At 37.9% G+C, this 23,313-nt stretch overlaps 1 protein-coding gene across 8 annotated transcripts in view; it reads right to left on the reverse strand.

The window, feature by feature from the left end:
* VPS50 (VPS50 subunit of EARP/GARPII complex) overlaps positions 1 to 23,313 on the reverse strand; it is a 141,539-nt gene that overhangs the window by 34,634 nt on the left and 83,592 nt on the right. For 4 of the 8 annotated variants that reach the window (XR_002174828.2, XR_004528121.2, XM_019927450.2 and 1 more), the window contains exons 17-20: positions 10,228 to 10,318; positions 7,321 to 7,497; positions 4,397 to 4,515; positions 449 to 555 (exon numbers count right to left, since the gene is read on the reverse strand). Coding sequence is in view for 2 of the 8 variants with exons in the window: in XM_019927450.2 (XP_019783009.1) it covers positions 449 to 555; positions 4,397 to 4,515; positions 7,321 to 7,497; positions 10,228 to 10,318 (494 nt within the window). In the remaining 6 variants the exon portion in view is untranslated. The remainder of the gene's footprint in view (positions 1 to 448; positions 556 to 4,396; positions 4,516 to 7,320; positions 7,498 to 10,227; positions 10,319 to 23,313) is intronic. The other 4 variants (XR_012333979.1, XR_012333978.1, XR_012333977.1 and 1 more) reach the window with 1 other exon arrangement.

Genomic DNA, 23,313 nt, shown 5'->3' on the forward strand with positions numbered 1-23,313 from the left:
ATGGTGTGAACATTTAGCTTATAGAACTCTTGTGTCTGAAAATGCCAGAAAACCACTAATCACTCTGCCTATCTGACAAGAAGATTGCAAAGATCAATGAAACAATTAAGTACAAAATATTGTGCAAATATAAAACTGGTATTATCATCATCCTACATGTACCTCTAACTCACAGAGAATTTTTCCACTACATTTCTATTAATTGGAATATTTTAGGAAAAGTGGAAGATACAAATTTTAAGTAGTTAACTAAAAAAGAAAAACTGACATTAGTATTAGTATTATACTATTTGGAACAATTAAGATGAGAAGGCACTGACATATGACCATCTTAAATCATTCACTGTGGTGGGCCCTGGAGTACCCAATGAAAACCCATTTGGTAACAAATGTAGACTAATTTAACTGCTATAATAATGTTTTTTTTTTTTAAGGTGTAGCTACTTACCAACAAGTCTTATTACATTCAGTGTTGTATTTGTTAAGATGGGTGCATTCACTTTATTTAGACTGTAATCTGATTTCTTCCTGCTTTTTAGAGTCTCTCGAGAAACGCTTAATATGAGAAAACAAAACAGATTTGCAGTTAGGGTTGTCAAGTAGTAAATCAATAAGTAACTCAGCTTAGGATCTAATTTGCTAATTAGTTACTGAAAATCACCAATTAGTTACTGAAAATCTTACCACTTATTGGCTGGGGATATAGAGATTATCCTCCTGTCCTTACAGAGCTTACAGTCCAGAGGGGAAGAGAAATCAGTAAACAGAGAAATAAGGTACTATAATGTATTTCTTTGGTTCTCAGACATTAATTAACAACCATTAAAAGAAGCTATGTCACTATATTGTAGCAATGTTTTCTTAGGTCAGTCTCCCAAGGCAATAGAAATAAAAGCGAAAATAAACAGATGGTACCTAATCAAACTTATAAGCTTTTGCACAGTAAAGGAAACCATAAACAAAATGAAAAGACAACCTATAGAATGGGAGAAAATATTTGCAAATGATGTGACTGACAAGGGCTTAATTTCCAAAATATACAAACAGCTCATACAACTCAATAACAAAAAGACAACAACCCAATCAAAAAATGGGCAGAAGACCTAAATAGATACTTCTCCAAAGAAGACATACAGATGGCCAACAGGCACATGAAAAGATGCTCAGCATTGCTAATTATTAGAGAAATGCAAATCAAAACTACAATGAGGTATCAGCTCACACCAGTCAGAATGGCCATCATCAAAAGTCTATAAATAATAAATGCTGGAGAGGGTGTGGAGAAAAGGGAAGCCTCTTGCACTGTTGGTGGGAATGTAAATTGATACAGCCACTATGGAGAGCAGTATGGAGGGTCCTTAAAAAACTAAAACTAGAGTTACCACATGGTCCAGCAATCCCACTACTGGGCATATACCCAGAAAAGCCAAAAGCTCTAATTCAAAAAGATACATGCACCCCAAATGTTAACAGTGGCATTGTTTACAACAGCCAAGACATCGAAGCAACTTAAGTGTCCATCAACAGATGAGTAGATAAAGAAGATGTGGTGTATGTATACAATGGAATATTACTCAGCCATAAAAAAGAATGAAATAATGCCATTTGCAGCAACATGGATGGGCCTAGAGATTATCACACTAAGTGAATTAAGTCAGACAAAGACAAATATTATATGATATCACTTATATGTGGGATCTAAAAAATAGTACAAATGAACTTATTTACAAAACAGAAACAGACTCGCAGACATAGAAAACAAACTTATGGTTACCAAAGGAGAAGTAGGGGGGGATAAGCTGGGAGTGTGGGATTAACAGATGCATAAAAATAGATATAAAATAGATAAACAATAAGCATTTACTGTATAGCATGGGGGACTATATTCAATACCTTATAATAAACTATAATGGAAAAGAATTTTTAAAAAGAATATATATACACATATATGTATAAGCAAATCACTTTGCTGTACACTGAAAACTAACACAATATTGTAAATCAACTATACTTCAATAAAAAACAAATAAAATAATAAACAAAAAAAGAAGTTATGTCACTTAAAAAAATGTTCTAGGAAAATTATACATCAACTGTACCAAGCATCCTGATTTCAGACCTACAAATATGAAAAATACCTTCCTTAGAATCTGGATTAGGCATAAAGTATAATGGTAAAGTCTGGAGTTGGGGGGCAGCACTAGATTCAAAGAAAAAGTAGAAGTTATATGGTAAGTACAGGAAAAAAGGGGACAACATGTAATAAGATCGGAAGTAAGAGAACAGAGTACGCTTAAAGAAGCGCAAGGAGTTGACAGTGGTAGCCTGGAGAATGAGTGGGCAGAGGGAAATGTGATAAGAAAGGAGGTAAGTAAAGGCCAGATCACTGAAAGGAATTGAACCTCATGATTATAACGAGTATGAACCATATCTTAAATGCAGTGGTGAGCCATTAAACATTTTAACCAGGAAAATAACATGATCAAATTTGTATATAAAAGAAAAATCTAAATTTGTATCCAAGAACAGATTAGAAAGGGTTAAGACTGGAAATGGGAAGTCACGGTAAGGAGGCTTATTCAATAATCTGGCCCAGAGATTTCTGCATGAACTAGGATGGTAGCAGTGAAATACAAGAAATTTTGATAAATTCAAGAGACACTTAGAAGTTGGAATTGATATAACAGTCGACTGGTTAACTGCAATCAGTAGTTTACATGGTGTTTATTTCTTAGGGGTAGGTTAAAGACAGTTTAAGAGGCTGCATAACCCTACAAAGAATGCCAGGACATACACATATAGTGGCAGACGTTTGTTCATTTCAACTTAATTAGACCTTTCCTTTTAGTAAAAACATACTCAAAACATCTAATGAAAAAGTCCAACAAAATAGTTCTATTCAGTTCATAATGGATCATAGATGTAGATAATTAAATACCACATATTTGTGTAAATCAATGGAAACAAATTTCCCCAATTAAAATATCCCCAATTATATGAGTTGTTCACTTTTGAGGTGAGAGATTACATCAATCAGGGTATCAAATCAATCAAGTATTCACTAGGTACTTTGGGGGTAAAGGGTAGGGAAGACTATACTTAAATCTATCATTAAAAATAAAGTATATTTGTGGTCACTCAATATCTGATACTCAGTCATGAAACTACCTCACTCACAAATCAGAATCAGGCCCAATTTAAAGAAGGTGACAAAAATTCTTATACAGTTATCATAGTTTTTGAAGAAGACAGTTTATCATAAAACAAAACTCGAGTACAAAAATAGGAACCTTAATAGAAGGCTCAAAATATCAATGACATTGGGAAGATTTTTCTGTATTTACTAGATTGAGGCAGCAAAGCCACATACAAAACAAATGACTATTTTCCTCCTTGAGAAAAAGGAAATCAATGTGAAACATAAATTGATCTATGTGAAGCATAAACCGCCTCCAAAGGCGGCACTTATTCTATAAATCAAAAGTTTGTTTTTCTGCAAAAACCACTGATCTCTAGATTAAGAGCTCTTGGGTTATGCCCATTATCAAAAAAACTACATTTTTAGCCTTCCAGGAATCATTTTTAAAATACATTAATTTCTCAGGGTATGTGCCCAGTAGTGGGATTGCTGAGAGTCATGTACCACAATGTTCACTGCAGCTCTATTTACAATAGCCAGGACATGGAAGCAACCTAAGTGTCCATCAACAGATGAATGGATAAAGAAGATGTGGCACATATATACAATGGAATATTACTCAGCCATAAAAAGAAACGAAATTGAGCTATTTGTAATGAGGTGGATAGACCTAGAGTCTGTCATACAGAGCGAAGTAAGTCAGAAAGAGACAGACAAATACCGTATGCTAACACATATATATGGAACCAAAAAAAAAAAAAAAAAAGGTTCTGAAGAACCTAGGGGCAAGACAGGAATAAAGATGCAGACGTAGAGAACAGACTTGAGGACCCGGGGAGGGGGAAGGGTAAGCTGGGATGAAGTGAGAGAGTGGCATGGACATATATACACTACCAAATGTAAAATGGATAGCTAGTGGGAAGCAGCCACATAGCACAGGGAGATCAGCTTGGTGCTTTGTGACCACCTAGAGGGGTGGGATAGGGAGGGTGGGAGGGAAATGCAAGAGGGAGGAGATATGGGGATATATGTATAGCTGATTCACTTTGTTATAAGGCAGAAACTAACACACCATTGTAAAGCAATTATACTCCAATAAAGATGTTTTAAAAAAAAAACAAACAGTAACTTCTGTCACATGACACTATAACCAAAAGAAAAGTTTCATGAGTTTTTTTCCTTAACCTTTCAAGTAAATCCTATATGTTAAACGTGCAACATAAAATGAGAAGTACCATAAATTCCAAGAATAAGTACCTTTTCACAGGAGCATCGCCTGTCTGCTCATCAACATAATCTTGTTTTAGTTCCTCAGGAACATCACTGTCACTGTCATACTCCTGATAGGCACTTTTTTCTTGTTCATCAGATTCATACTGAAAAGAACACAGTATATTATTCAACAATGGGCACGAAGAACCAACCTTTCTTGGAGTCTTTCAACACAGTAAAAAAGTATCCAATTTTATAAGAAGTACATTACGGATGAAAGTTCTTAATAACTGAGCTTTAATTTTGCCATCAAGAAATCATATTAACTTTCCATTTTCTTCGTTATCATCCTACCTTAACCAGCTCAAAAGAAAATACAAACATTATATTTCAAATGCTTATAAATGCCCAAAAGAATCTCCATATAAACAAATGAAAACAAACACATACCCTGCTAGACCTTAGAACAGGAAAAGAGTGTTTATTTGATTAAAAAAACTCTTCCTTCAAGTGGTTTCATCCTATTTATTTCCATTTTGCTAGTTCATTATAAAAAGCTTGAGAATACAATTCTGGTACGCTGGAAGTATTAAGTCAGCTTAATTAAACACAACACACATGCTAATATTCTATCTAATTCATTATGATGAGATTTAATTCCAAGGGCAACTTAGAAAATTAGGCTTAGCACCTATGGACTACTGAGAGCAAGGACAAAAATGGTGGACTTGCTCTTGAGAGGAAGAGTGCCTTTTCATCTTTTTGGCACCATGGCCCAGTGCCGGCAAGGGACAAGACAGTGGAGTCCATGCACAACAAAGGAAGCAGTGGCAGTACCACCATCATCATTGCTGATTAGTATTATAAACTAATATGATTAAATAATGGCTAACATTTATTGAGTTTCAACCAAGTACTGGGCTAAGTGCTTCCATAAACTGTCTCACTGAATCTTCAAAACAATTCTATGAGGAAGTTTTGTCCCCATATGCCAGTTGAGGAGACCAGTATAATGACAATAAGGGAAGAAGTCAGTCCCCCAATTCAACAACTATTTTTTAAGAGTCTAAAGCATTACAACAGGCTGTTTTAAGATGTGGACCCTGACCCTCAGGACTTATGCTGTACCTGTGAAGATTATATCACACACTAATAACTACAAACAAACATTAGAGATATTCTCCCTCACTTGTACACAATGTGATCCTGGTGGCATTCAGAAGGGTGTTCTACACAAACTAGGGTCAGTTCCACAGTACAACAGATCCTCATTTCCAAGGATTCTTTATTTGCAGATTTCCCTACTCGATACAGTTTGTAATCCCAACATCAATACTTCATGACACTCCTTGGTCATTCACAGATATGTGCCATGTGGAGTGGCAAACACTTTTGAGTCACCCTACATACATGTTCCCAGCTAAGAGCAAGCAAGGCGACAGTCTACCTTCTTATTTCAGCTCTCCTGCTGTAAGCAAGTGCCCTTTTCAAAGTCTATTTAGTGTCACATTCTTAAAATTTTTGTACATTTTGCTGGTGATTTCACTGTTCAGAATGCCCCCCAATCATAGTACTAAAGTGCTGTCTAGTGTTCCCAAGTGCGAGAAGACTGTAATATGCCTTAAGGTAAAAATACATATGTTAGATAAGCTTCACTCAGGCATGAGTTACAGTGCTGTTGGTCATGTGTTCAATGTTAACGAATCAGCACTATATTAAATTAGGTGTCTTTAAGGAAAAACACACATAAAACAAGGTTGTGTATGGACCAGTTGGTGAAAATGTTGTGACCAGAGGCTTGCAGATACTTAATCCCATATTTTGCTTAAGAACAACGGTTCTGTATTTGTTAATTCAGAGTTCGTGCTTACTTTATTGAACACAACTGCCAGAAATAATGAGAATCAAATGCTATGCGAGATTTAAATTAACAAATCACCAGTGCAGAGGGATATATTATTTCAAAAATATTGGAATGACTTAATTCCTTTCAGTTTAGTCTACTTTATAGAGGCAAAATATCACAAAGAATCACTAAATTATAATTTTAAATATGGTTCTCTATGGAATAACTTCTACTTCATGATAAAACATGATAGTGGTATATTTTCATGACAATATTTTTAAAATTATATCTTCACTTAATAACAAAAACAAACCAAAAATATGGAGACAAATTCAACAGATTTTTGTCAAACCCAAACAGTTTTCACTTCAACTTCATCAAATCTAAAATAAAAATTATACCTAGTCCCTCTGGAAATTAAATACTGTAAAAACGCCCTACAGGTAACTGTGAAGTAAGTATTTCCTCATTGTAAATATGGGGAAACTGAGGGTCACAAAATCACAATAACTTGCCAAGATCCACACAGCTAATCAATAATAAAGGTCATATTCATTCATCTGCCTGCAAACCTTTCCATTAACTCACACTACTTCTAGTTTATACTGTTTTTTGAGCTGCTCAGAGTGCTGTTAAAACATTGTATTCCTAAATCCTCAAAATATCCCTGCCAGGTAATTAAACAAGACATTACCCTGTTTCAGTTAAGAGGACATGGAACAAAATGACTTCCTTAGTTACCCAACAAGTGGCATTGAGAAAAAAGTGCAGATGATCTATTCCTTCATACATCTGTCTATCCAATAAATCATATAATTATGCAGTGAATAAACTATGCTCCTACTCAATTAGTAACCTGGTAGGAACATAAAGTAATCTAATAACAGCATAAAATAAACATAAAGGCAAAACTTATCATTCAAAAGGACAATGTCAACAAAGCATACTGGAAAGCCATTCATTACCTGTACAAGTAGTATTACAGGTGTCTAAGTATATAGGTAGGAAGGTGGGTGGTAAATGTATGAATAAATCTAGTCAATTACCTTGCTCATCGGGTACAACACGCTCAATACGAAAATCCCACTAACGTTCCACAGTATGTTTTAAAAGCACCACATACCCCATTAGAAGCCAGGACGTCTTCTGTTTCTTCATCTTTGTGGTCAGCCTGAATTTCAAATGGATTCCCACCACTACAGTACTGCTCAAACAAGGTTACCATTTTTGAGGAAGTTGAGGATGGTTGCTTATTGGGTGAAACTGATGGGGAACGTGACTGTTCCATGAATTTAAATTCCTAGATGTTTAAAAAAAAAAAAAAGGAGTCAGATCCCTTTTAGCCACAACAATAAAATTCAAGTACATAAACATATTCCATCAATGCAGATGTAGTTAGTATAGAAAACAATCCTATTCTTTAGGTTATTCTTTTCTTTTAGGTTATTCATTTTTAAATCTTGCAAGTTATCTGAAAGCACAAACTTGGACATACATGTTCAAAGGTTTTCCTAAAGACAACTCAGTCGCTGATGTCACTTAAAACAGTGTTATCTGCATCAAGCTGCTTTTGGCTTACTTTATGGAACTCCACAGAAAATTTTTTTAAATAACTTCAATTTGAATGATAATTCTAAAAATTTTTACACAACAGCAAAAGTCCTAGTAGAGTACAGTTTTAATAAAGTCATTCATAAAAACTAATTGTTGTTAAGTCAAATAGCTTGCACCATTTGAGATAGTCTATGTGAATACATTGAAATCCAAGCATAAAAGATATACCTTTCTTTGTTATATTGATGTCTATAAACTTTCATTTATTTTTCTTCATATACCAAGAAGCTGACAACAAAAATACATGCTGAGGTCAGATGATACATCTTCTAGTCCTAGCTCGACTTTAATCCATTATATTCCATTAACTTCCTACATAATATTGGGAATGTCCCCTGATTCCCTATGCCTCCATTTCCTCATCTGTAAAATGAAAGGGTCGATCTAGATCAAAGAATCACAAATACCAAAACTAGAGAGTTATAGCACCCAGTCCAAATCACACACTTCTCAGATGAGGAAACTGAGGCAGTCCAGAGGGATTCAGGTCCAAGTTCAAGATTATACAGCTAATTAGAGGAAGAGATGGAATAATGGCTAAAGTTCTTTCGAATTACAAAACTCTTGATTTAATGATTTTTAACAAAAATTTAGTACACATTTTTCTTATACTTTTTAATCATTTTAATATTATTCCCCAATTTAAAATTTTTCATATTCAGAGATAATCCTCTTTAAAATTACATTGGTTTACTAAGTTTCAAATGATGTGTTTAGTTTCTTTTTAAATTGCAGCTACACATTAAATCAGATCCACAATAATGCTTAAAAATCAGGCCATTACGGGCTTCCCTGGTGGCGCAGTGGTTGAGAGTCCGCCTGCTGATGCAGGGGACACGGGTTTGTGCCCCGGTCCGGGAAGATCCCACATGCCGTGGAGCGGCTGGGCCCGTGAGCCATGGCCGCTGAGCCTGCGCGTCCGGAGGCTCTGCTCCACAACGGGAGAGGCCACAAGAGTGAGAGGCCCACGTATCGCAAAAAAAAAAAAAAAAAAAATCAGGCCATTATTTTAAAAATTCTAAACAAGGGGTGACTATAAATTAATAGGACAAAAAATTTTTAAAACAAAATCTACAGGAATACATGTGTCAAATGAACACTATCTCAGCTGTAAATAGCTTTCAATGTAATTACTTTTTTCCCCCATTGTGGTTACAACATGAGATCTACCATTAAAAAACTTTAAGTGCACAGTATAGTATTGTTAACTACAGGCAAAATGTTGTATCACAGATCTCTAGAACTTACTCATCTTACATAACTGAAACTTCAAGGTAACCACTTTAAAGGATATAATGCTCACTTGGATGGAAATGTTTCAACGTACCTTGTAAAAAAGTTGTTTTCTAATTACAGCAAGTTTATATACACATGTACCCCCCCACACACACACACAAATTGATGGTTAACTACAAACTCAAATAAAAGTATTTAAATAGAGATTCTAAAATCAATGCTGGAATTCTAAATAATGTTAAGGAATCATTTTAATTTAATAACTCTAAATAATGTTAAAATTAATGTTAACTTGATTGTCTTTAAAGCATTTATTAATCAACATGTTTCAGTGTATTTAAAATTTCCACATTAGGAAAGCAATATGATAAACCTGGATGAGAAGTAAGCTATTATACAATATGAGCATAAACACTGTCCCTTTAAAAAAACTTTTAATCATGTATTCTTTACATTTATCCAGGAGTAAGAAAATTCTTTCTAGAAATCCATTTCTTCTAAAGGCAAAAACTACACACTCGACTTTCTAAACAGGGATCTAAATTTATATACTGTATTCTGATATTTGATATTTGTCAGATAGGACATGGTCTACCACACAAGAAATTTTTATCTATAATATGTTTCAACCAAGAGAAAAAAAAATAAGGATATTTTCACATATTACATTATAGGATTCAAGGAATCAATTAACTAACAAAACTTAGTTATGTTTTTTTTATAAGTGCCTCTTTTATCTCTGAGGCATTTTCTCATTACAGACAAATTTATGAGTTGCAGCATAAATTCAGAACCTATTAGACCCTTTAAGAAATGACAAATATTCTGCAAATATAAGCATTTTCATTAAAGACCATCAAAATATAACTGATTTTTCTGCAAAATTTAAATGAAGCAGTAGACCCTCTTCTGAAATCTAAAGAAAACAAATTATTTTAATTGTGACTCTTTTCAGGCAAAGGAGTTTTACTCAAGTGTATAAAATGAATTTGTAAAAAGAGACAGATTTTGACATCCATTAAAGTATCACCTTGTAAAAGAGGCTTATTATTAATCACTTTTAAGGAAAAAAGGAAAGGCACTATTTCTTAATTTAATTATTTTATAAATGTTTCCATATATATGGTTTGCTTTTAAAGATGACTACATAAAAGACTGATTTATTTGCTCGTAAACTTACGTGAAGCTGCAAGATGCTGAAATTTGACTTAACAGGACAAAGTTCCCAGGTCTCATTTTCTAGAAACATTCTCAGTTCATCAAGCCGTGTTCTTAGAAAAAGAAAATGAATACTCCAAAAAATAAGAAAAGTACACTGCACACAAGAATATAACAAAAACTATTATAGAGTTATCATCATGATCATAATCAACTTTGAAAACCCATTCAGACCAACACAGTAAACACTTTTACATACTTGTTAATATCTTATCATCTGTAAGAGAAAACCCACAAATATTTACTAAACTCAGAATATTTTTACTATATTGCAAAAATAATGAATGCATAGGAAATGATATTTTTCTTAAGGGACTAAACTAAAAGCTACTCACCAACTCATGTACTTAAGACATCCTTAGCTATTAGTGCCAAAAAAACCAAGAAATAATTTATAGGGTTTATAAAACCACAAATGCTAATACATGTTTTATGCTAAAAAGCATAGATCTTAATCATTCTTACTAAGCCAAAAGATCAAGTTGATTATCACTATCTATATATATTTTAGCTCAGGGCCTATCTATCTCCACACAGCATTTACCAATTAAATTAGCAAGTATGGCACTTAAATTAGCAAGTAGTCACATGTCATACTGATTTCTTCTTTCTTTAATGCTATTGCTCTTACTGTCTCTCCTGAGTAATCATTACATTATAGGAGCAATTCCAGAAAAACAAATACTTCCTTCCTGTTAACCCAGAAAACAAAGGGCCAGGGTCTGCCCTATTCTTCCTTCTTCCTGCAACAAGCCTCATTGTTGTTTCCAAAATCAAGCTAAAAACAAAATCTAGATTTTTTTAAATCCACAGGTTCTAAAGTAAAGAAGAAATAAACAGTAAAATCTGTGAAAAGCAGAAATTGCTCCAAATATTAGAGATAACAGACAAGGACTTTAAGATAACTACTATAAATAAGTTAAATAAAATAGAGAAAAAGATGCACAAAATGGACAGAAATGAAAATTTTAAAGCATTGTAATAATAAAAACAAAAAAGAATCAAACAAATGTTCTATAACCAAAAAAATACAATGCCTCAAATTAAAAACTGATTAAGTCAAACAGCAGAAGACAGGAATAATGAACTCGAAGACAGTGCAACAGAAAATATCCAAACTGAAGCACAAATGGAAAAAGAAAAATGGAAGAAAGAGAAAAGATCGTAAGAGATATGTGAGACACATTCAAAACATCTAGTATGCATGCAACTGTATGGAGAGGAAAGACAGAGAGAGAAAGAGCAAAAGCAATATTTGAAGATGTAGGTAATGACTGAGAATTTGGCAAAAGTGATTGTCTCCATACCTACCACCATATACAAAAATTAACTAAAATGAATCACAGATCTAATGTAAGAACTAAAACTATAAAGTTTACAACTCTTAGAATTCTACAATAAAAAGATAAATAACCCAATTTTTAAATGGGCAAAGGCTCTGAACAGACATTTTTGCAAAGAAGATATATAAATGATCAGTAAGCACATAAAAAGATGCTGAACATCATCACTCATCAGGGAAATATAAATCCAAACCATAATGAGGTACCACTTCACAACCACCAGGATAGCTATAATCAAAGAGACAGTAACAGGTACGAACAAGGATTTGGAGAAATTAGAACTCTTATATAGTGCTGGTGGAAACATAAAATGGTGCAGCCCCTTTGGGAAACTTCGGTAGTTCCTCAAAATATTAAACATAGAATTACCATATTACCCACCAATTTCACTCTGTATTGGTTTCCTGTGGCAGCTGTAACAAATTAACAAAAACTGGGTGACTTATAACAACAAAAATTATAATCTCACAATTCTGGAGCCCAGAAGTCTGAAATCACAAGGTTGAAATCAAGCTGTCAGCAGGGATACACTCTCTCCAGAAACTCTAGAAGAGAATCTGTTCCTTGCCTCTTCCAATTTACGGTGGTTGCTGCCATTCCTTGGCTAGTGGCCACAGCACTCCAATCTCTGCCTGTCTTCACATAACTTTCTCCTGCATATGTGTATGTCTTTTCCTCTGTGTCTATATCAAGTCCCCTTCTGTCTCCCTTTAACTGTGATTGCATTTAGGGCCCATCCAGATAATCCAAGATAACCTCCTCATCACAAGACCATTAATTTAGTCACATCTACAAAACACTTTTTCCAAATAAAGTAACATTTACAGTTTCCAGGTATTAGGACCTGACTTTTTTGTGGGGGTGGGGAGTGGGGAGGAGGGGAATGGGGAAATGACCTGTCAGAGTACCAAACACTCCCAGGTACATACCCAAAGAACTGATAATATATGTCTATGCAAAAACTTATACACAAGGGGGCAGAGTCAAGATGGCAGACTAGGAGGACACGGATTCATGTGTCCGCACAACTAGGGCATCTACCAGGCACCGGTGAGGGACCACAGACACCTAAGGGGATGGGAGGAACCCACAGCGACCGGGTAGGACATGGGGCATGGGGGGGTGAGGGGGAGGGGAAGCAGAGGTGGGACGGGACTGGCACCCCTGAAGAGCAGCTGGAGGAGAGGAAGGGATCTCACACCCGAAGGGGGAAATTGGGGGACCACCAGGAAGACAAAGGAGCAAAAGGGAGCGTGGCCAGGTCTCCCCTGCCCACTTGGGCCCCCAGGAGCCTGCTGAGATCCTGGGCCTGATCCTCTGCCCGCCGAGGCCCCCTCCAGCCACATGGGTCCTGAGGGAGTGGGAGGGAGGGAACGGGGAGCAAAAGTAAAGGCCAGACCTCTAGGACTGGCACCCCTGAGGTGAAGGGAGGAGTTCCTACACCAGGCGGGACACACCCATGGTTAGGGGTCCAGCGGGGACTGGGGAGACCCTGGGGGAGATGGGGAGTGGGGGTGTGGAGGAATGGAAGGGAACGGGGCCAGTGCTTTCCCTGTCCACTTAGGCACTGGGAAGCCTGTTGGGCTCCCGGGCCTAATCCTGTGCCCTTGGAGTCTCCCTCCTACCGTGCAGAGCCCAAGCCCCGCCCCTACACCCACACCCAGGGCCCTACCTCTATACTCGGAGACCCCCTCTGAGACCCCCTCCAATGTGCTGGGCCTAAACCCCACCCACACACCCTCACCCAGGGCCTTACCTCCAAACTCAGAACTCCACACTGCAGAGGCCCTCCTTTCCACATGCTGCCTCTCCCCTTCCCTGCAGGTCCTAAGCAGAGGCCCTGCCCTACACTCAAACATCAACCCCCCACCTGCCTAGGTCTCACCCCACTGTAAACCCCACCCCTGCCTGAGTTCCACTCCCACAGCCAAGGCTTTTTTTTTTTTTCCTCTTTTAGATTGGGGTTCTGTTTTACCTTGTTGATTCATTGTTCTTGATTCATTTATATTTTTATTATTCCTAATAAATCTTTTCTTTTTCTAATTTTACTTTATTCTTTATACTTTGTTATTGCTCTCTCCATTTGGCTTGTTCCCCATGCACGGCCCCCCCTCCTTTTTTTCTATTTTCTGTTGTCGTTTTATTTTACATTACTACAGTTGTTCCAATTATATTTTTACTTTTCATAATATATTTTTTATTTTTCTAATTTTACTTTGTTTTTTATTCTTTGATATTGTACTGCTCTTTTTTTTTTTTCTTTTTTTTGCCGCACCATGTGGCTTGCAGGATCTTGGCTCCCAGGCCGGAGGTCAGCCCAAGCTCCTATGGTGGGAGCTCTGAGTCCAAACCACTGGACTAATAGAGAACCTCAGACTCCAGGGAACATTAATCAGAGTGAGGCCTCCTGGAGGTCCTAATCTCAGCACAAAGACCCAGCTCTATCCAACTACCTGCAAACTCCAGTGCTGGACGTCTCAGGCCAAACAATCAGTAAGACAGGAATACAGCCCCACCCATAAAAAAAAAAAAAAGAAATGACAAAAAAATACGTTACAGACAAAGGAGCAAGGTAAAAACCTACAAGACCAAATAAATGAAAATGAAATAGGCAACCTCCCTGAAAAAGAATTCAGAGTAATGATAAAGATAATCCAAAGTCTCGGAAACACAATTGAGAAAATACAAGAAACATTTAACAAGGATCTAGAAGAACTAAGCAAACAAACAGTGATGAACAACACAATAACTTAACTTAAAAATACTCTAGAAGGAATCAATAGCAGAATAACTGAGGGAAATGAACAGATAAGTGAGCTGGAATATAAAATGGTGGAAATAACAAACAGGGAACAGAATAAAGAAAACAGAATGAAAAGAATTGAGGACAGTCTCAGAGACCTCTGGGACAACGTTAAACGCACCAATATTCGAATTATAGGGGGCCCAGAAGAAGAAGACAAAAAGAAAGGGTCTGAGGGGTTCCCTGGTGGCGCAGTGGTTGAGAGTCCGCCTGCCGATGCAGGGGACACGGGTTCGTGCCCCGGTCCGGGAAGATCCCACATGCCACGGAGCGGCTAGGCCCGTGAGCCATGGCCACTGAGCCTGCATGTCCGGAGCCTGTGCTCCGCAATGGGAGAGGCCACAACAGTGAGAGGCCCGCATAATACAAAAAAAAAAAAAGGGGGGGGTGTCTGAGAAAATATTTAAAGAGATTATAGTTGAAAACTTCCATATCATGGGAAAGGAAACAAGTCAGTCAAGTCCAGGAAGCACAGAGTCCCATAGAGGATACACACAAAGAGAAACACACTGAGACACATTAACTCAAACTATCATAAATTAAACAAAGAAAAAATATTAAAAGCAGTAAGCGAAAAGCAACAAATAACATACAAGGTTAACACCTGATCTTTCAGCAGAAACTCTGCAAGCCAGAAGGGAGTGGCAGGACACATTTAAAGTTATGAAACGGAAAAACCTACAACCAGGATTACTCTACACAGCAAGGATCTCATTCAAATTTGATGGAGAAATTAAAACCTTTACAGACAAGCAAAAGTTAAGAGAATTCAGCACCACCAAACCAGCTTCACAACAAATGCTAAAGGAACTTCTCTAGGTAGGAAACACAAGAGAAGGAAAAGACCTACAAAGACAAAACAATTAAGAAAATGGTAATAGGAACATATATATAAAATAATTACCTTACATGTAAATGCATTACATACTCCAAAAAGGGCTTCCCTGGTGGCGCAGTGGTTGGGAATCTGCCTGCCAATGCACGGGACACAGGTTCAAACCTCGTCCGGAAACATCCTACATGCCGCGAAGCAAATAAGCCCATGTGCCACAACTACTGAGCCTGTGCTCTAGAGCTTGCGAGCCACAACTACTGAGTTCACGTGCCACAACAACTGAAGCCCGCATGCCTAGAGCCCATGCTCCACAAAAAGAGAAACCACAACAAGAAGCCCGTGCACCACAATGAAAACCCAATGCAGCCAAAAATATATAAATAAAATAACTAAATTTATGAAAATAAATAAATAAATAAAATCCTCCAACCAAAAGATAAAGACTGGTTAAACGGATACAAAAACAAGACCCATATATATACTGTCTACAAAAAACCCACTTCAGACCTAGGGACACATACTGACTTCAAGTGAGGGGATGAAAAAAGATATTCCTTGCAAATGGAAATCAAAAGAAAGCTGGAGTAGCAATTCTCGTATCAGACAAAATAGACTTTAAAACAAAGACTATTACAAGAGACAAAGAAGGACACTACATAATGATCAAGGGATCAATCCAAGAAGAAGATATAACTGTAAATATTTATGCACCCAACATAGGAGCACCTCAGTACATAAGGCAAATGCTAACAGCCATAAAAGGGGAAATCGACAGTAACATAATCAGAGTAGGGTACTTTTAACACCCCACTTTCACCAATGGACAGATCATCCAAAATGAAAATAAATAAGGAAACACAAGCTTTAAATGACACATTAAACAAGATGGACTTAACTGATATTTATAGGACATTCCATCCAAAAACAACAGAATACACGTTCTCCTCAAGTGCTCATGGAACATTCTCCAGGATAGACCATATCTTGGGTCACAAATCAAGCCTTGGTAAATTTAAGAAAACTGAAATAATATCAAGTATCTTTTCTGACCACTACGCTATGACACTTGATATCAACTACAGGAAAAAATCTGTAAAAAATACAAACACATGGAGGCTAAAAAACATGCTACTAAATAAACAAGAGATCACTGAAGAAATCAAAGAGGAAATCAAAAATACCTCAAAACAAATGACAATGAAAACAAGACAATGCAAAACCTATGGGATGCGGCAAAAGCAGTTCTAAGAGGGAAGTTTATAGCAATACAAGCCTACCTCAAGAAACAAGAAAAATGTCAAATAAACAACCTAACCTAAAAACTAAAGAAATTAGAGAAAGAACAAGAAAAACCCCAAAGTTAGCAGAAGGAAAGAAATCATAAAGATCAAATCAGAACTAAATGAAAAAGAAATGAAGGAAACAATAGCAAGGATCAATAAAACTAAAAGCTGGTTCTTTGAGAAGGTAAACAAAACTGAAAAACCATAAGCCAGACTCACCAGGAAAAAAAGGGAGAAGACTCAAATCAACCGAATTAGAAATGAAAAAGGAGAAGTAACACCTGACACTGCAGAAATAAAAATCATGAGAGATTACTACAAGCATCTATATGCCAATAAAATGGACAACCTAGAAGAAATGGACAAATTCTTAGAAAAGCACAACCTTCTGAACCTGAACCAGGAAGAAATACAAAATATAAACAGACCAATCACAAGCACTGAAATTGAGACTGTGATTAAAAATCTTCCAACAAACAAAAGCCCAGGACCAGATGGCTTCACAGGCAAATTCTATCAAGCATTTAGAAAAGAGCTAACACCTATCCTTCTCAAACTCTTCCAAAATAGAGCAGAGGGAGGAACACTCCCAAACTCATTCTACTAGGCCACCATCACTCTGATATGAAAACCAGAAAAAGATGTCATGCAAAAAGAAAACTACAGGCCAATATCACTGATGAACATAGATGCAAAAATCCTCAACAAAATACTAGCAAACAGAATCCAACAGCACATTAAAAGGATCATACACCATTGAGGAGGAGAAGATGGCGGAAGAGTAAGACGCAGAGATCACCTTCCTCCCCACAGATACATCAGAAATACATCTACACGTGGAACAACTCCTACAGAACACCTACTGAATGCTGGCAGATCTCACACCTCCCAAAAGTCAAGACACCTCCCACGTACCTGGGTAGGGCAAAAGAAAAAAGAATAAACAGAGACAAAAGAATAGGGATGGGACCTGCACCAGTGGGAGGGAGCTGTGAAGGAGGAAAGGTTTCCACACACTAGGAAGCACCTTCGTGGGCGGAGACTGCAAGTGGCGGCAGGGGGGAACTTTGGGGCCCCGGAGGAGAGCGCAGCAACAGGGGTGCGGAGGGCAAAGCGGGTAGATTCCCGCACAGAGGCTCGGTGCCGACCGGCACTCACCAACCCGAGAGGCTTGTCTGCTCACCCGCCGGGGTGGGCGGGCCTGCGAGCTCGGGCTTGGGCTTTGGTCAGAGCTCAGGGAGAGGACTGGGGTTGGCAGCGTGAACACAGCCTGAAGGGGCTAGTGCGCAACGGCTAGCCGGGAGGGAGTCCGGGAAAAGGTCTGGAGCTGCCGAAGAGGCAAGAGACTTTTTCTTCCCTCTTTGTTTCCTGGTGTGCAAGGAGAGGGGATTAAGAGCACTGCTTAAAAGAGCTCCAGAGACAGGCGCGAGGTGCGGCTAAAAGCACGGACCCCAGAGACGGGCAGGAGACGCTAAGGCTGCTGCTGCCGCCGCCAAGAAGCCTGTGTGCGAGCACAGGTCACTATCCACACCTCCTTTCCGGACAGCCTGTGCAGCCCGCCACTGCCGGGTTGCCGGGATCCAGGGACAACTTCCCCGGGAGAACGCACAACGAGCCTCAGGCTGGTGCAACATCACGCCGGCGGCTGCCGCCGCAGGGTCGCCCCACACTCCATGTCCCTCCCTCCCCCCGGCCTGAGTGAGCCAGAGCCCCCGAATCAACGGCTCCTTTAACCCCGTCCTGTCTGAGCGAAAAGCGCCCTCTGGCGACCTACACTCAGAGGCGGGGCCAAATCCAAAGCTGAGCCCCTGGGAGCTGTGAGAACAGAAGAGAAAGGGAAATCTCTCCCAGCAGCCTCAGAAGCTGTGGATTAAAGCTCCACAATCAACTAGATGTACCCTGCAACTGTGGAATACATAATAGACAATGAATCATCCCAAATTGAGAAGGTGGACTTTGAGAGCAAGATTTATGATTTTCCCCCTTTTTCCTCTTTTTGTGAGTGTGTATGCGTCTGTGTGAGATTTTGTCTGTATAGCTTTGCTTCCACCATTTGTCCTAAGGTTCTATCTGTCCGTTTTTTAAATTTTTTTCTTAATAATTATTTTTTAATTAATAACTTTACTATATTTTGCTCTATTTCATTTTATCTTCTTTCTATCTTTTTTCCTTCCCTCCCTCCTTCCTTGCTTCCCTCCTCCCACCGTCCCTCCCTCCCTCCCTCCTACCTTTCTTTCCTCCTTTCCTTTCTTTCTTCCTTCCTTTCTTTCTTCCTACTTCTACTAATTTTCTCTCTACTTTTTCTCCCTTTTATTCTGAGCCGTGTGGATGAAAGGCTCTTGGTGCTGCAGCCAGGAGTCAGTGCTGTGCCTCTGAGGTGTGAGAGCCAACTTCAGAACACAGGTCAACAACAGACCTCCCACCTCCACATAATATCAAACGGCAAAAATCTCCCAGAGATCTCCATCTCAATGCCAGCACCCAGCTTCACTCAACGACCAGCAAGCTACAGTGCTGGACACCCTATGTCAAAAAACAAAACAGGAACACAACCCCACCCATTAGCAGAGAGGCTGTCTAAAATCATAATAAGTCCACAGACACCCCAAAACAAACCACCAGACGTGGACCTGCCCACCAGAGAGACAAGATCCAGCCTCATCCACCAGAACACAGGAACTACTCCCCTCCACCAGGAAGCCTACAAAACCCATTGAACCAACCTTAGCCACTGGGGACAGACACCAAAAATAACAGGAACTACAAACCTGCAGCCTGCAAAAAGGAGACCCCAAACACAGTAAGATAAGCAAAATGAGAAGACAGTAAAACACACAGCAGATGAAGGAGCAAGATAAAAACCCACCAGACCTAACAAATGAAGAGGAAATAGGCAGTCTACCTGGAAAAGAATTCCGAATAATGATAGTAAAGGTGATCCAAAATCTTGGAAATAGAATAGACAAAATGCAAGAAACATTTAACAAGGACCTAGAAGAACTAAAGATGAAACAAACAATGATGAACAACACAATAAATGAAATAAAAAATACTCTAGATGGGATCAATAGCAGAATAACGGATAAGTGACCTGGAAGATAAAATAGTGGAAATAGCTACTGCAGAGCAGAATAAAGAAAAAAGAATGAAAAGAACTGAGAACAGTCTCAGAGACCTCTGGGACAACATTAAACGCACCAACATTCGAATCATAGGCGTTCCAGAAGAAGAAGAGAAAAAGAAAGGGACTGAGAAAACATTTGAAGGGATTATAGTTGAAAACTTCCCTAATATGGGAAAGGAAATAGTTAATCAAGTCCAGGAAGCACACAGAGTCCCATACAGGATAAATCCAAGGAGAAATACGCCAAGACACATACTAATCAAACTGTCAAAAATTAACTACAAAGAAAGCATATTAAAAGCAGCAAGGGAAAAACAACAAATAACACACAAGGGAATCCCCATAGGGTTAACAGCTGATCTCTCAGCACAAACTCTGCAAGCCAGAAGGGACTGGCAGGACATATTTAAAGTGATGAAGGAGAAAAACCTGCAACCAAGATTACTCTACCCAGCAAGGATCTCATACAGATTTGATGGAGAAATTAAAACATTTACAGACAAGCAAAAGTTGAGAGACTTCAGCACCACCAAACCAGCTTTACAACAAATGCTAAAGGAACTTCTCTAGGGAAGAAACACAAGAGAAGGAAAAGACCTACAATAACGAACCCAAAACAATTTAGAAAATGGGAATAGGAACATACATATCGATAATTACCTTAATGTAAAAGGACTAAATGCTCCCACCAAAAGACATAGATTGGCTGAGTAGATACAAAAACAAGACCCATATATATGCTGCCTATAAGAGACCCACTTCATACCTAGAGACACATACAGACTGAAAGGAAGGGGATGGAAAAAGATATTCCATGCAAATGGAAACCAAAAGAAAGCTGGAGTAGCAATTCTCATATCAGACAAAATAGACTTTAAAATAAAGACTATTACAAGTGACAAAGAGGACACTACATAATGATCAAGGGATGGATCCAAGAAGAAAATATAACAATTGTAAATATTTATCCACCCAACATAGGAGCACCTCAATACATAAGGCAAATACTAACAGCCATAAAAGGGGAAATCGACAGTAACACATTCATAGTAGGGGACTTTAACACCCCACTTTCACCAATGGACAGATCATCCAAAATGAAAATAAATAAGGAAACACAAGCTTTAAATGATACATTAAACAAGATGGACTTAATTGATATTTATAGGACACTCCATCCAAAAACAACAAAATACACATTTTTCTCAAGTGCTCATGGAACATTCGCCAGGATAGATCATATCTTGGGTTACAAATCAAGTCTTGGTAAATTTAAGAAAATTGAAATTGTATCAAGTATCTTTTCCGACCACAACACGACGAGACTAGATATCAATTACAGGGAAAGATCTGTAAAAACTACAAACACATGGAGGCTAAACAATACACTACTTAATAACGAAGTGATCACTGACGAAATCAAAGAGGAAATCAAAATATACCTAGAAACAAATGACAATGGAGACACGATGACCCAAAACCTATGGGATGCAGCAAAAGCATTTCTAAGAGGGAAGTTTATAGCAATACAAGCCCACCTTAAGAAACTGGAAACATCTCAAATAAACAACCTAACCTTGCACCTAAAGCAATTAGAGAAAGAAGAACAAAAAACCCCCAAAGTTAGCAGAAGGAAAGAAATCATAAAAATCAGATCAGAAATAAATGAAAAAGAAATGAAGGAAACGATAGCAAAGATCAATAAAACTAAAAGCTGGTTCTTTGAGAAGATAAACAAAATAGATAAATCATTAGCCAGACTCATCTAGAAAAAAAGGGAGAAGACTCAAATCAATAGAGTTAGAAATGAAAAAGAAGTAACAACTGACACTGCAGAAATACAAAAGATCATGAGAGATTACTACAGGCAACTCTATGCCAATAAAATGGACAATCTGGAAGAAATGGACAAATTCTTAGAAATGCACAACCTGCCAAGACTGAATCAGGAAGAAATAAAAAATATGAACAGACCAATCACAAGCACTGAAATTGAAACTGTGATTACAAATCTTCCAACAAACAAAAGCCCAGGACCAGATGGCTTCACAGGCGAATTCTATCAAACATTTAGAAAAGAGCTAACACCTATAATTCTCAAACTGTTCCAAAATATAGCAGAGGGAGGAACACTCCCAAATTCATTCTACGAGGCCACCATCACCTTGATACCAAAACCAGACAAGGATGTCAAAAGAAAGAAAACTACAGGCCAATATCACTGATGAACATAGATGCAAAAATCCTCAACAAAATACTAGCAAACAGAATCCAACAGCACATTAAAAGGATCATACACCATGATCAAGTGGGGTTTATTCCAGGAATGCAAGGATTCTTCAATATATGCAAATCAATCAATGTGATAAACCATATTAACAAATTGAAGGAGAAAAACCATATGATCATCTCAATAGATGCAGAGAAAGCTTTCGACAAAATTCAACACACATTTATGATAAAAACCCTGCAGAAAGTAGGCATAGAGGGAACTTTCTGCAACATAATAAAGGCCATATATGACAAACCCACAGCCAACATCATCCTCAATGGTGAAAAACTGAAAGCATTTCCACTAAGATCAGGAACAAGACAAGGTTGCCCACTCTCACCGCTCTTATTCAATATAGTTTTGGAAGTTTTAGCCACAGCAATCAGAGAAGAAAAGGAAATAAAAGAAATCCAAATCAGAAAAGAAGAAGTAAAGCTGTCACTGTTTGCAGATGACATGATACTATACATAGAGAATCCTAAAGATGCTACCAGAAAACTACTAGAGCTAATCAATGAATTTGGTAAAGTAGCAGGATACAAAATTAATGCACAGAAATCTCTGGCATTCCTCTACACTAATGATGAAAAATCTGAAAGTGAGATCAAGAAAACACTCCCATTTACCATTGCAACAAAAAGAATAAAATATCTAGGAATAAACCTACCTAAGGAGACAAAAGACCTGTATGGAGAAATTTATAAGATGCTGATGAAAGAAATTAAAGATGATACTAATAGATGGAGAGATATACCATGTTCTTGGATTGGAAGAATCAACATTGTGAAAATGACTCTACTACCCAAAGCAATCTACAGATTCAATGCAATCCCTATCAAACTACCACTGGCATTTTTCACAGAACTAGAACAAAAAATTTCACAGTTTGTATGGAAACACAAAAGACCCCATAGCCAAAGCAATCTTGAGAATGAAAAATGGAGCTGGAGGAATCAGGCTCCCTGACTTCAGACTATACTACAAAGCTACAGTAATCAAGACAGTATGGTACTGGCACAAAAACAGAACTATAGATCAATGGAAAAGGATAGAAAGCCCAGAGATAAGCCCACGCACATATGGTCACCTTATCTTTGATAAAGGAGGCAGGAATGTACAGTGGAGAAAGGACAGCCTCTTCAATAAGTGGTGCTGGGAAAACTGGACAGGTACATGTAAAAGTATGAGATTAGATCACTCCCTAACACCATACACAAAAGTAAACTCAAAATGGATTAAAGACCTAAATGTAAGTCCAGAAACTATCAAACTCCTAGAGGAAAACATAGGCAGCACACTCTATGACATAAATCACAGCAAGATCCTTTTAGACCCACCTCCTAGGGTTATGGAAATAAAAACAAGAATAAACAAATGGGACCTAATGA

Source organism: Tursiops truncatus, chromosome 9, assembly GCF_011762595.2.
Source record: "Tursiops truncatus isolate mTurTru1 chromosome 9, mTurTru1.mat.Y, whole genome shotgun sequence".
In the NCBI taxonomy this organism is placed as follows: Eukaryota; Metazoa; Chordata; class Mammalia; order Artiodactyla; family Delphinidae; genus Tursiops; species Tursiops truncatus.